At 56.0% G+C, this 13,606-nt stretch overlaps 1 protein-coding gene across 1 annotated transcript in view; it reads left to right on the top strand.

Moving 5' to 3' along the window:
• The first annotated feature begins 8,439 nt into the window (after nt 1-8,439).
• Nucleotides 8,440-13,606, top strand: part of TRIM8 (tripartite motif containing 8) — a 30,711-nt gene continuing 25,544 nt past the window's right edge. The window contains exons 1-2 of the mRNA XM_027907600.1: nt 8,440-9,675; nt 9,969-10,624. Of these exons, the coding sequence (XP_027763401.1) occupies nt 10,055-10,624 (570 nt within the window). The 5' untranslated portion in view covers nt 8,440-9,675; nt 9,969-10,054. The remainder of the gene's footprint in view (nt 9,676-9,968; nt 10,625-13,606) is intronic.

Raw genomic sequence — 13,606 nt, 5'->3', positions numbered from 1 at the left:
AAGCACCCCCAGCTCCACAGCTGAGCTTCGGTGACACCAGGCAGCCAGCAAGCATCCTTGCCCCATTGCTACTCACAACCTCGCCTTTTCCTCCGGTGCAGGAAAACAGGACCTGGCAGAAGTGGGAGAAGACTGTAGGGAAGCCCCCTGCATGCCCCAACTCCCTGCCTAGGTGCCCGTGGTGTGTCCAAAAGCTCCAGCTTCTCCAAATAGCTTTCGGAGTAACTGCTCCTGCTGTCAGGCAGAGTTTGTACCAAAGAAAAAAATGGTTTTACCTTCCCTGACACCTCATCACTCACATTACTGAAGCAGTGTTTAGACAGGCCGCCAGGGCTCAGCCAGAGTGTCCTCAGTGCAGGCTCTGTCCCCCTTGGTCCCCCACTGCTCACCTGCTACAGGGATGCACTGTGTGGGTAAATTTCAAGCAGCAGCCATTGACACAGTGGCTTTCCAAAAAATAGTACTTCAGGTTCAGATTTGTTTTTCCAAGAGGAAGAGTACTTTTAATGTCCTTTCCCATCGTTCACATTTCCTCAAACTTTCCACACTCTGGGACACAAACCTTATATAACACTCTGGAGGGCAGAAAGCAAGGCTGCCCCCCATGCTGGAGATGCTCCTGCTGCAGGAGATGGAGTACCTGCTCCGGAAGGTCTGGACAGCAGGAAGCAAAGGAAAAAGCATGGTTAGGTATCAAAAAACCTCCAGGAGTTCCAAGGCCGAGGCGACCTGGGAGACCCAGCTTCCCTCCCAGGCTGGGATCATCCTTGTCTGCTTAAAGCACAAATCCCTTCTCTGGCTCTTAAAAACACTGGAGCAAGCACAGCACCGTGGCACCTCATATTTCCTGCTTGCTTTTTGAATGGGAAAATTATCTGAAGCTTGGAGCAAAGCGGGGAAAATAAAGGCAACAGGGGCTCAGGAGCGGAGGGGCGGCTGGGCTGTGTGACAGGGAGCATCCCTGGGGCACAGGGTGGCGTGGCAGCCTGCCCAGCCCCGGCACAGCCAGCCGAACAATAATGCGAGGCGTCAGGAACACGCTCGGCAGTGGGAATCCCAGTCCTTGCCTTAAAAGGAGATTTCGGGGAATGATTTTATTGGAAAATTGTTTTCTGATTATTCAGCTTGTTGAAAGTTTCATTTCATTATTTGCAACATGATGGGAGGGGGGCTTCAGCTGCACAGGAACAGCAATGGCCAGGGATGTTTCTGTGGGTTTCTTGTTCAGAAGAGCCCCTTAAATCTTCATGTTTTACCTCCTGTGTTTGCAAACCAGAGAATTTCCCCCAATTCCCCTCACACTGAGCCCAGTAACTTGTGATTTTGATTCAAGCGGGTGGTCCAGGATGACATCCTGTCTCGGCTCGATGACTTCAAGAGAGGAAGAATCTGCCACCAACTTCCCTTGGCTGTTTGTCCTGGTGGAAAAAAAAAAAAAAAAAAAAAAAGAAAAAAAAAGCACCCTTGTGAGCAACACCCTGCTGTTGACTTATTTCTGATGCGGCTGCATCCTGGTTGCCTCAACCCCCTTTCAGATGAAGGGGGATGCCCACACCATCCCTCAACTGGTGCCTCCCATGCAGGTGTGCTCCCTGATACAGAAAAATAGCAGGATCCCCCCATCCCGCCATTAGCAAGCAGCTCAAGAGTTAACAAACTTCAAACAGATGTGACCAACATGTCAAGACACGAGAAGTACGTGGTATGGATGTTTATAAGTACATCGACAGAAGGCATTCATAAAAGGTTATAAACCGTGGTAATAAGCAACCCATCAACTTGTTTGGACTCTAACACTTGATTAACCATTTATTAAAAGGTGCAGTAATCATTTATAAGCCATAAGTGGGACCAAACGTAAAGTCTGACTCCTTTTATGTTAATAGATGCCTCAAGAATTTCCTCTCCCTCTGTGCCATGTTTTGGGTGGTTAAAGGCTAACCCTGGCTGCCAGGTGTCCCAGCCCCTCCTTAGTGGTATGCATGAGCTGGATTCACTCCAGGAGCCTCCCGCTTTCCCAGCACCCATGGAGGGGATGTGGGTGCCCCCACCCACCCCAGGTTTGGCAGTGCCCTGGGGTTTTGTCAATGGGGAGCTCTAGATCTATTCTGGCGAGCTCTGGGTGACCTCCAGCAGCACCCAAGCATCCCTCCAGAGACTGGTAGCAGGGAGGGACAGAAAGGTGTTTATTGCCAGCAGTGCGGTGGGCGGCACAAAGGTGGTGGGCAAAAAAGGAAGCCTGGCAGCTCCCCAGGAAGAGGAAGGCCATCGGTGGCTGCACAGGTGGAAGGAGATCAGGCACTTCTCCCAGGCTTTCCTGGCACAGCCAAGCACAGGTCCTGCCACCTACAAACCTCTCACCCAAGGAGGGTCTGTAGGGGGACAGGAGGTACCAAGTGCTGAGCTAAGCAGAGTGGATTAGGGACAAGGAGATTTCAGAGGGGTTAAAACCATCTACTTGGAGACCCTGGAGCGCTGGGGTACCTGGAGAAAGGAGCAGAGTATAGAGAGAACTGGGAACCCACTCCTTGCATCCCCCTGCATGGGAGTCAATCCAAGCCCCAGGCTGCCAACACACCAGGATAGGACAGAAATGCCTCTGACACAAAAGCGGCTTCATCCTTCAGTCAACAGGACCCTCCTTTTTTGTTTGCCATCACACTCCTACCCCCGGACAGGTCATGTTTTCCTTCCTGGTGTCTTAACGAGACCTAAACCCATAATTGCTCCCATTACACAACCAAGAGTGACAGTTTATTAGCAATGCTTCCTGACCTAATTTATACCAGTACCCTCCTGCTCTTCCCTTTACTGTGGGCAAACAGACCTTTAAGCTTTTGGAGAGGAAGCTGAGCCTCAGCAGTGATGAGTACATGGACTGCAACTCTGGAGTGATCCCCTGCCCTCTCTTGCCTCAGTTTCCCCTGGCTGAACCAAACTGGAACTCAGTGGTGCCACTGGGCTTTGGGGCTTCTGAATTGAGGGTTGCACGGGGCACAGCAGCACTGAATGTTCTGCCCTTCAAAGGAAAGCCCAGCAGCTGCCTGCTGGGGGGGGGCGGTTAGCATGTGTGTGGCACTGAGTCATTTGGTTGCAGTCAAATTTAATTGCAGGGAGCATGCAGGAAAGGAAGAGGAAGGCTGAGAAATTGCTCTACAGTGGAGATTGCGAAGGTTACACCTTGGTCTGGGCAGGGACCACAGGAGCCTTCTTGTGGGAGGGTGGCTGAGCCGAACTGCAGATGGGAATGGTGGGTCATATCCTGCTCCCACTCTGTCTCCCATGATCAGATTTGGGGGTGGCATTTTCACATCCACAAGCTCGTTGCTGGGCTGGCAGCAGTAAGGAGTTCCATTTTTCCCTCAGGGAGATGCCCTGCTATGGTGTGGGATGCTGTGCCAGAGCTTGATGCAATGGGGAAAGGGCTGGTGCAGAGACAGAATCGGGGCCACTGGTAGCCACAGACTTGTGGCAAAGTGCTGCTGTTTTCTGCCCTGGCTGTGGGGATGGTGAGGGGTGCATGTGTGTGTCCCCAAACCCAGGGTACAGTGACACAGCAGAGCAAGAGCCCTGGGGCAGGAGGGCTTGCATGGCCACCTGGGAGGCTGTAAATCTTGGCCTCACCACAACACACATTAGGTTGGAAATGCCTCAAAGAGTGACTTTTCTACCTGTGCACAGCCTGGGCTTGGGGTAGCACCAGCCTATATGGACTGTAGGAGCAGCTGGAGGGATTCACTCCCAGCATCGCCTTGCCTTGCCCCGACGACCTGTGGTGGGACACCCACCGAGCTGGGTGGGGTCTGCCAGAATTTGATACTGTCCCTTCCTGACCCCCCTAAAATGATTGCCTTTTAACCCTGGCCAGTATATTTTTTAGACGACAGTGGTGAGGCTGCCCCATAGCTCTGCTGAGGAATAAGAAATACTAGGCAAACTCCAGGGATGGTGGCTGCCTTGGATGCTCTCACCACCCGTCCTCTGTTAAAGGCTGCCCACTGGCAGCCGGGCTCAGGCAGCACCTCTCCAACTGGCAGCAGAAGGTAAAATGAGACCGAACTGCATTTTTTCCCTTTGTCCCCCCGGGCAAACTTTTACAGCTTTTTTGCCAGGTCCCACCCCCCGGGTGGCAGGGGAAGGAACCGCCCCAGCGGGAGGAAGAACGGAGGAGCCCGTCTGGACACCAGTCTCCATCGTGCTCAGAAAAAAGAAAAAAAAAAAAAAAGAAAAAAAATTGTGCTGGATTTTTTTGTTTGGTTGTTTGGGGTTTTTTTTTTAATATATATGGAGGGTTTGTGGCTTTGACGCAGTTTCCTGAAAATCCTGCCTCCTCCTGCCAGGGACTGAGCAAATGCACATCCCAGCCCTCGGCGGTGGGGGAGAGAAGGAGAAGCCAGAGAGGGAGAGAAGAAAACCTTTGCCAAACTGGCCTGACCAGAATGTGACACAAGAGCAGGAAATGAGTCACGCCGGCAGGGCAGCTGCTCCCAGGCATTTGCATAGAAAGAAACCCCACCAGGCAAGGAACCACACCGGCCCTCGTCCGGCTCCCCGCGCTCCAGCCCCGCAGCTGCCAGACCCACTCTGCACTCACCAGCACCCACCAGCACCAGCCAAGGCAGTGAGCCCTGAAGCACCACCCCTGCCCGATGGCTGGCTGTGCACACCTCGACTTGGCCATTCAGCCTCTGATTAGGTTATTCCACCCGAGATTTGCCAAAGAGGAGCTCCACTCCATTGCTACCCCATGCAGTTCCCCTTGGCCAGCCCTCAATATCCACTTTGGCCCATGCTTTAGGCTTGGGGAGGAAGGGAGAGAGCCCGGTATTTTTGCCCAAGGGGAGCCTCAGTTGAGCACCCACTGCATAAGGATAAAGCTCTCCTGTAGGGCCAACAAGAGCATCACAATCCCTGCATCTAGCACACCATTCCAGCCCTGTTCCCAGCTGCTAGTATCAGATATGGGTGCCATTGGATCCCAGTACCTGGGGGGCTGGGAACCTGCTGTGTGTGCTATGGGGACCAGGCTGAATCCCAGCTTCTGGTCCCTTTTTGTAAATGTTAGAGGACAGGACGTTTCCCCTGCAGATGCACCTCACATATATCTTCCAGTGGGTACCAGGCTAGAGCAGGCAGGTGACAGCGTGGGAGGGACACATGTGACACCATGGGATGGGTGAGCACAAGTGGTGCATGTTGGTGGTGTGCCCTGGGCTGGGTCAGGAGGTGACCAGCCATGGGACCCTCTGTCTTGTGCCTCCTCCATGGGGCTGTTTCCCTCCTCCTCCACCCCAACCAGGAATGGGGGATGGCCACAAGCAGACAGATTTAGTGCTGCAAAACAGGCTATTGCCACCCTGCACATTCCTTACATCCTTAAACCCAGTCTTCAGTAAAAGCCTTCAGCGTGTTAATCACATGGAGGAGGGTGGAGGGAGCTTTCTCCATTACACAAAGCCACCTCACCAGGTTGACATGGAAGAGGGACAAAAGGGCAGTAATGGCTGTTCTCTGACTAGTTAATTGAGTTATAAATGACCCGAGAAGCACAGCACTTTGTATTACTTTTGGAGGGCTTCTGGGGAAGGCCTGGGGCTGTGTGTCAGAGGCTTCAGGAGTGTTCCTGGGATGGGGTGGTGGCAGGCAGGGATGGAGTCAAACTGTTCTGTAAATCTCTGCAAACATCCTCCCTCTCCCATCAGCTCAGGAGGGTCCAAAGCCCTAAATACCAAACTGGTCTCTCCAGGGCAGGGCTAAAGGCTGCCAAAGTGAGACTGCTGGCGAAGGGGAATGATGGCCTGGCAGCGCCTGGAAAAACCGAGGCTTGGCAGAGTTGAGGGATGCACACCAGGACTCAGCTACAAACCACCTCTGTGGCTCCTTGGTGTGGGCTGGGACACCCACATGAGGCTGGATGCTGGTGGAGGAGAGACTATAAAGCACAGGCAGGCTTTCTGCAGCTTGCTCCTGCTGGTGTCCATCAGTCACCCAACATTGTCAGGAAGGGGTTTGGAATCTGTGTAGGCAGGGGGTGCCTATCTACAGCTCCCCTCCAGGCAGCTCCTGCTGGTTGTGGAAGGGCGGCAATGCCCAGCCTGGCTTTGGGGCTTCCCTTGCCAAGGGAGCTTCTCCAGGCTGGGCGGGGAGATGGCATCATCCAGATGTGGGTGTGACAACAGCAGGGCCAGTGCCATTCCCAAGACAGAGGGATTACCAGCTGAGAGTAGAGTGCATCTTTCGGCTTGACTCAGCCCCATCCCTTCCACCTTCCTCTTTTAAATATTGGTAAATACCAGCTGGCTTTCCCAGCTCACCCACAGTGGGAGCACAGGGTGCCTGAGTGTTCTCTGCAGAAGAGCCAAACTCTGGCCAAGATGGGAATGGTGGCTGTCACCGGGGGCTGTCTGGTACTGTCTGTGTTTATAAAGAAGTGAGAGTCATGAATAGTTTTGTGCTGACTTTTTGAGGAGATATTTGCCTCCTCACCGGCTTAACCAGTCGTCTGCGGTTCTGACATATCTCATGCCGCCCTGCCCAGCTCCTGGCAGTCCTGACTGCCGGACAGCCTGTAAAACCCCGGAGGAGATGTACAGCCCACAGGCTTTGAGGCCTGGCAGAGGAATTACATGTCAAACCGCTCCCTTTTCAGGAATTGGTGCTTGAGCCCCAGGAGCTGTGGGATGGGTGTGCGGGCATGGAGGGGAGTGGCCGAGGGGTGATATGGGGTGAGCCCTAGTCCCTGAGAGATAACAATCACTGTCTCCTTATCAAAGTGTCTCTTGGCAGGAGCCCGTGCACAGGGGATTCCTGTAAAAGACAGAGTGCAAAGACCTGGATGACCCCCACACTGGGAATAGTGCTCATCCATCTAGCAAGCTGCTCCTGGTGGTCCAAGGCACGGGGGGTATAGGGTGTTATAGTAGGTATATATAGTTACACCAATACTTTGAGGCCACATTTGGGGAATTCCTAGAAAATGTCTCCCAGAGGCAAATTGCCATCAGCCAGCATCACCCAGGGGTCAGGTTAGGGCCAGATCCTGAAGTCACTGACTGAGCCTTTGCCCCCTTGTCACTCCACCATAAACCTTGACTGTGGACCCTGGGCATTTTTGGGTGTAAATACTCTGTTTAAAGCCATTTGTGGTTCTCTTGCCAGTGGGAAATGGATTTACACCAGCAATGCACTTTATTCCCAGTGGCCTGGCACATATGGCAGGGGTTAGATATACAGTGTCCCACAAGACAGCTGCAGAAACATTTGGTGGGAGAGCTGTTGACAGAGACACCTCTGTGCCCTGAGCTCTGGTGGGAGGTGCTGGGGCTGCCAGTTTGGCAAAGACCCCAGGGGACAAACGGTGATTACTCTGCACAGGGAGGAAACACACCTGAAATGGCTCTGTGCAAAGTAACAACCAATATAGGGGCCAGCCAAGAGGGCACAGGAAGCTCTTGAGGGCACTTATCACAGAATCACAAAATACGTTGGAAGGGAGCCACAAGGATCATCGAGTCCAGCTCCTGGCCCTGCACAGGACCATTCCCAAGAGTCTCACCATGTGCCCGAGAGCACTGTCCAAACGCTTCTGGAACCCTGTCGGGCTTGCTGCTGTGATCACTTCTCAGTGTTCAACCACCCTCCGAGCAAAAAGCCTTTTCCCGATAGTGACCAAAACCTCCCCTGACACAGCTTCAGGCCATTCCCTCGGGTCCTGTCACAGGTCGCCAGAGAGAAGAGATCGGTGCCTGGCCCTCCACTTCCCATCGTGAGGAAGTTGGAGACTGCGATGAGGAATGGTACCCAGCGCCAGCTGTGACCCAGATGTGCGCTGGTTCCAGGGCAACCGGCCTTTTTACGGACTGGCACCTGGAGCAGCCCTGGTCGCGTAGGGATGCCGATGGCCAGAAGGGACATCCCAACCCGGGCTCCCATGTGGCCGAGGGGTACACAGCAGCCGACACCTCGCCGGGCCCCACCGCCGGCCGTGTCCCCTTTAGGGCGGTGCGGCCCCGGGGCGGTGCGGGGGCGGTGCCCGGTGACGCGCGGGGCGGTCCCGCGGCCGGGGCGGGGCCGCACCCGCCGCAGCGCAGCGGCAGCTCCGAGGCGGCGGCAGCGGCAGCGCCCGGCGGGACCCACCGGCACCGGCACCGGCGCCTCCGCTCCGCCCGCCCACACCGGCCGCCTCCCGAGCGGGGCGGCCCCTCGGCGCGCCGGGGCGTGGCGCGCCCGTCTGTGCCCTCCTTCCCCCGGTTGATCGATCCCCCGCGGCCGCCGCCCCCATGGCCGCCCCGCCCGCCCCCCGCCACCGCCCCGGCCCCCCGCGCCGGGGCTGAGCCCGGCAGCCTCGCAGGCGCCGCCCCCGCTTCCCCTCCCCGCTGCGGGGATCCGCGCCCCCGCCCGCCTCGCTCCTCGTCTCTCCCCCCCCTCCCCCGGCCGCGGCCGCCTCCCCGGGGGCGGCGGGAGGAAGCCGGGGCGTGGGGCTCCGGCGCCCAGGGCGACCCCAAGATGGCTGGAGGCGGCGGGGGCGGGCGCGGGGGGCTGTGCTGATCGGCCCCGCCGGGACGGGACAGGACGGCTCGGCTCGGACTCGCCTGGCCCCGCAGCCCCTCCGCAGAGCCTCGCCGGGCGGGAGGGCGGGCGGGGGAGGCGGTTCCCGGGAGCGGGGTTGTTCCGGTGACTTTATTTATAATTTTTTTCTAAATCCTATTATTTTTTTTAATTTCTTTTTATTTTATTTTTAACGCGCCCCCGGTCTCCGCTCTCCAGCCGGGCAGCTCAAGATGGCTGAGAGCTGACTCGGCTCTCCCGGAACCGCTCGCTCCGGCCGCTCCTCCCGGCTGCCCGCCGCCGCCTCGCCCCTTCCCGGCGGGGCCGCGCCGGGGAAGGCACCGCTCCGCGGGCGGCTCCGGCACCGTCCCAGCGCATTGTTACCGTCGGGGGCTTGCGACCCCCCGGCCGGCCATGAGAGCGGGCTAGGTCGGACCCCCCCCCGGCGCCGTTTTTTCCCCCAGCCCCGGTGGGAAGTGGAAGCAGGTTGATTTGGGGTCCGCGGGGCTCCGATCCCCCCGTGGCAAAGCCCGTCCCCTCTCCCATCCCTCTGCGGGAGCGTCGGAGGAGCTGGGCGGGCTGTGCTTGGCTGGGGTTTGCTCTGAATGACCGAGCTCTCCCATTCAAGACCTCGCAATCTCCAAGCAGGCGAGAGGGCTTTTTTTCTTCTCCTTTTTTTTTTTTTTTCCCTGTCTTGTCTTTTTTTTTTCACCCCTTCCTTTTTTTTCCTGCTGCTCCTCTGATTTAGAAGCAAATCTCGGGGGCCGCCGAGAGAATTCGTTTTTCCGCCATCGTCATCGTCGCTATTATTATTATTATTTTTTTAATCTTCCTCCTTTTCCCATTTTGGATCTTAACCCTTTGATCTGTTTCCTTTAAAAGACTCTGATTCCCAACTCCCATCAGGGGAAGAGGGAGGAGAAATCCAGGGGAGGAAAAAAAGCCTGAGCGAGTCGGTGCCCTCAGCTGTTGGCCAGGTTTGGTGGGGGACAAAAGTCCCCTTAAAATATTGAATGTCAGTTGCAAACCTAAGAAAAGAAAAATCTGATCCGGAGCGCTAAATTTAGGAGCTTTATATGGAACTTGGACTCTGCTGCTGGATTTTGTATGGATTTTTTTCAACCTCTGGTAAGTTTCGATTCACCTTCTGGGGTAAAAAGGAGCAAATGGCTTTTAGGGGTGGTTAGGACTTTGGGCTGTAAGTCCGACAAGATCATGTTGGGGCTTTTTTTTTTTAACCGTTTGTGTTGTTTTTTTAACAAAGCGACGGGGACGTCGCATTTTCTTGCCGGATATTCCTAGAGTGCTGCTCTGTGGTTTATTTTATCCCCGATTTTAAAATCTGCTGCGGTTTATTATTTATGGCGCGTGGTGCGGGGAGGGGGGAGCCTGTCCGTTCACCCTCAGCCTTCCCCTTGCAGGGAGGACAGACCCCGGCGTCCGCCCCTAGACCGCACTGAGCGACCGAAGCGGCTCGGGGGAAGTGTCGCCAGAGCTGCCGGCAGAGATGGCCGAGAATTGGAAGAACTGCTTCGAAGAGGAGCTCATCTGCCCCATTTGCCTACACGTCTTTGTGGAGCCGGTCCAGCTGCCCTGCAAGCACAACTTCTGCCGCGGCTGCATCGGGGAGGCGTGGGCCAAGGAGTCGGGCTTGGTGCGGTGCCCGGAGTGCAACCAGGCCTACAACCAAAAGCCCAACCTGGAGAAGAACCTGAAGCTCACCAACATCGTTGAGAAGTTCAACTCCCTCAATCTCGAGAAGCCCCCCTCAGTCCTGCACTGCGTCTTCTGCCGCCGGGGCCCGCCGCTGCCTGCACAGAAGATCTGTTTGAGGTGCGAGGCTCCTTGCTGCCAGTCCCATGTCCAGACCCACCTGCAGCAGCCCTCCACGGCCCGGGGGCATCTCCTGGTGGAGGCGGAGGACGTGCGGGCCTGGAGCTGCCCCCAGCACAACGCCTACCGGCTGTACCACTGCGAGGCCGAGCAGGTGGCCGTCTGCCAGTTCTGCTGCTACTACAGCGGGGCCCACCAGGGACACTCGGTGTGCGACGTGGAGATCCGCCGCAATGAGATCCGGGTGAGTCGGACCGTCCTGGACGCCCGGGTTTGCCGAGCCCGGGGGCATCCGGCCACCCTCTGCCCTGCCGGGTCTGTTCCCCTGTGTTCGTGTAGGACCTACACAAAATCCACCCTGGCGTTGCTCCTCCTCCGCCCGGTCCCCCCACGGCAGACATGTTAGGTGGCCTCCCCAGTCAAGCAGTGACAGAGCCCACGGGTGCCAGGAGGGCTCCCCAGGGAAGGGGATCTGTGCCAGGAGGCCTTTGTGGTTGTTGAGCCTTAGGACCCACAACTGCTTGGGTCTGGGCTATGCAGTGAAGGGGTCGAGGTCCTGGGTCAGGGGGGTCTGGAGGGGTCATCTCCCAGGTTCCTGTTGGGCTGTGCAGCCGTTCGGAAGAAGGCGGAGGAGCTGCCTGCATCTGAGGTCAAGTCGTCTCGAAATTGGGCTTCCTGGGAGGACAAAGCGGCCGCAGGAGCGGACCCCGTCCATTGTAAGGCCTGTGAATGTCAAACTGCTTGCTCTTCCCACCGCCTCCCACTGGGGCCGGTGGCTGCCATCCCCTTCCCCCCGGCAATGGAAGAGCTTCGTGTCAGAGACCCATGACGTCTCACTGACAGAGATTCAGGCTTGGGGTTTGGACAAATAATGGGGTTTTTATTAGGAGGCACAGGGCTACACCTCCTCTCTTGAGCAGCATGGGCTGTAGTGCTGGATTCGAGGGAAAGCGAGTCTGTATTTTGCTTGTGGCGAGGCCATCTGGCAGGAGCTTTCACCCCTGGCTCCCCACCCTCCAGTTCCTGGCGGGCATTTACCAGCCCTGCGGGCAGCCCTGCCATGACCCCACTACCACCTTCCCCCTGTCCAGGGCTGCCCCTCCTCTTCCCCGCCGACCCTTCGAAAGAGGCCCGGCGCTTGTCTGCCAAATAAATATTTAACAATGAATTGAATGGTGATTACTGTAAAATGGGGATGATTTCCTGTGTATTTTAATGTTGCCAAAATGAGTCACCATTTAGCAATAAAAAAAAAAAAAAAGAAGTCATAAATAAAAATTGCAGTATAATTACTTTCCAATTGGATGGCCAGGCCTGGGAGTGGGGCGAGGGGGGGCAGTTCAGTACAGAGGAGCCAGCCTGAGCTCACAGGAAGGTTATTTTCCTCTCCAGGTTTTTTGGGGGAAAACCAGAGACCTCCACGGAGGTGCCAGCAGCTCCGCCACACACACTGGAAGGGGAAAGACCCAGTCAGGCTTTTGGAGAAGCGCTTTTCTGCTTCTATTTATAGGGATTCATTTTGGTTTCCCTCTGCCAGGGTGGGGAGCCACCTCGGGAGGGCTGTGCGGTGCTGGGATGGGGTTCGCATGTGCATCTCCCAGGAGCTTTAGCCAGGGACCAAAACTATTTTTCCAGGTCCTTTTCCAGGACACTTCCATCTCATCTGTTCCCGATCTCGCAGCGTGGCTTTTTTTTTTTTTTTTTTTTTTTTTTTTTTTTTGCTGCTGCCGTTGTTATGGCTGGATATTCGCCGCTTCTTGCAGATGCACACTGCTAATGACCTGGCAGAAAGCTGCCACCAGCTAGACTGGATTTTGGCTCTGGCTTGAAATTTTAGGATATGTGGCCAGACACCGAAAGTGTCGGGCAGCTGTATTGTAGAGCCGCAGAATTATTTTGTGACCTTGGCCAAATCCCTCGGTACCTCCATCGCCACGTTATCTTAATTTCCTTTCTCTGTGATGATAAGCTTGTCTGTTCCCGCTAGGCGCGTGGCTCAGTTGGGTGCTTGGAGTCTGGGGCAGTGAAGGACAGCACGAAGCCGGGGGACCCTGTGTCCAAAGGGTTCCCCCCTGTAGTTGAAGCAGTTCTTCCATGAAGCCGCTAGAGTAGGGATGATCCCCTGGGAAAATCACCCAGCAGGTTGCCAGCCTTGCTCCGTGGCCTTGGCCGGGTCTCTGGCTGAAAACCGCCCCTCGCCAGCCAGCAAGGAAGGTGGCATCGTCGGCTCCCGAATTTGGGTGCGTGAGCTCAGCTGGTGACGGTTTCCCGCCTGCGGGAGCCAGGCCCGGGATTCCTGGCTGCTTGCTCACCCTGCGGCGGCGGTGAGCCACACTTGGAGCATCCCGGGAAAGAAGGGCTGGGGCTGGGGGGCAGATGAGTAACTCCAGGCTTGGGAGGTCCGGGGGAGGCCCCGTTGTGAGAGGTTTGTTCCATGTGCGGCTTGCGTTCGGAAAGCCGTTAATTGAGAAATGAGTCAAAGTTGGGAGGCTCGGAGCCCTGTCCTTGGTGCAGGGGACTTGGCAGTGTGGGGGTTGCAACATCGACCTGGTGTGGTGGTGGCCTCCATAGCCTGGAGGAGGGACTGGAGCCTGCAAACGTTCTCCCCATAAACTCCCGTTTTTTAGCATTTATTCCTCTGGCTGTGCTGCCAGATGTCTCAAAGGGCACCTTACCCCCAGTTGCAGGCTGGTTTGAAGGGGAAAAGGGGCTCAAAACTCCTTGGGGACAGCGCCAACGCTTTATCAGCTGTGAGCTGGCAGTTAGGGCAGGAGCGCTCATGCTGGGGGAAAGAGGCTGGAGGCAGGAGGTGTCTGCGGGAGGAAGGAGGGTGTCTGTGCAGGGTTCGCCTGAAGCAGAGGCACGCGCTTGATGGGTTTGGGGGAAGGACCCCGCTCAGCGTTAGGCGCTGCACAAACCCGCAGAGCCCTGGCTCAGAATTAGTTGAACTCCACGGTGCAACCGTAATACAAACAGTAAATAAAATATGTGGTTAATCTTTCTTTCGTGGGCGTATAAAGCGCTTACCTCCCCTTCCCCCCGTGAGATGTTTTCTCCTTTGTTTCCTGTTTTTGTAGTGCTTAAAGAGGAGAGGGGGGAAAAGCCAACAACGCACTCTCTTTTTTTTTCTTTTTTTGTACTTCTTGTCATTTTGTCTGTGTCAAGGTCTCAAAACGAAACATTTTTTCTTCCATCTTTGCCTTTGCTGCACCAGCCACGTGCCTCC

The sequence above is a fragment of the Empidonax traillii genome, unplaced genomic scaffold, assembly GCF_003031625.1.
Source record: "Empidonax traillii isolate 1590-97213 ecotype Southwest subspecies unplaced genomic scaffold, ASM303162v1 scaffold27:size3997909, whole genome shotgun sequence".
In the NCBI taxonomy this organism is placed as follows: Eukaryota; Metazoa; Chordata; class Aves; order Passeriformes; family Tyrannidae; genus Empidonax; species Empidonax traillii.
Note: the sequence above shows the minus strand (reverse complement) of the source record. Positions and strands in the feature narration are given on the sequence as shown.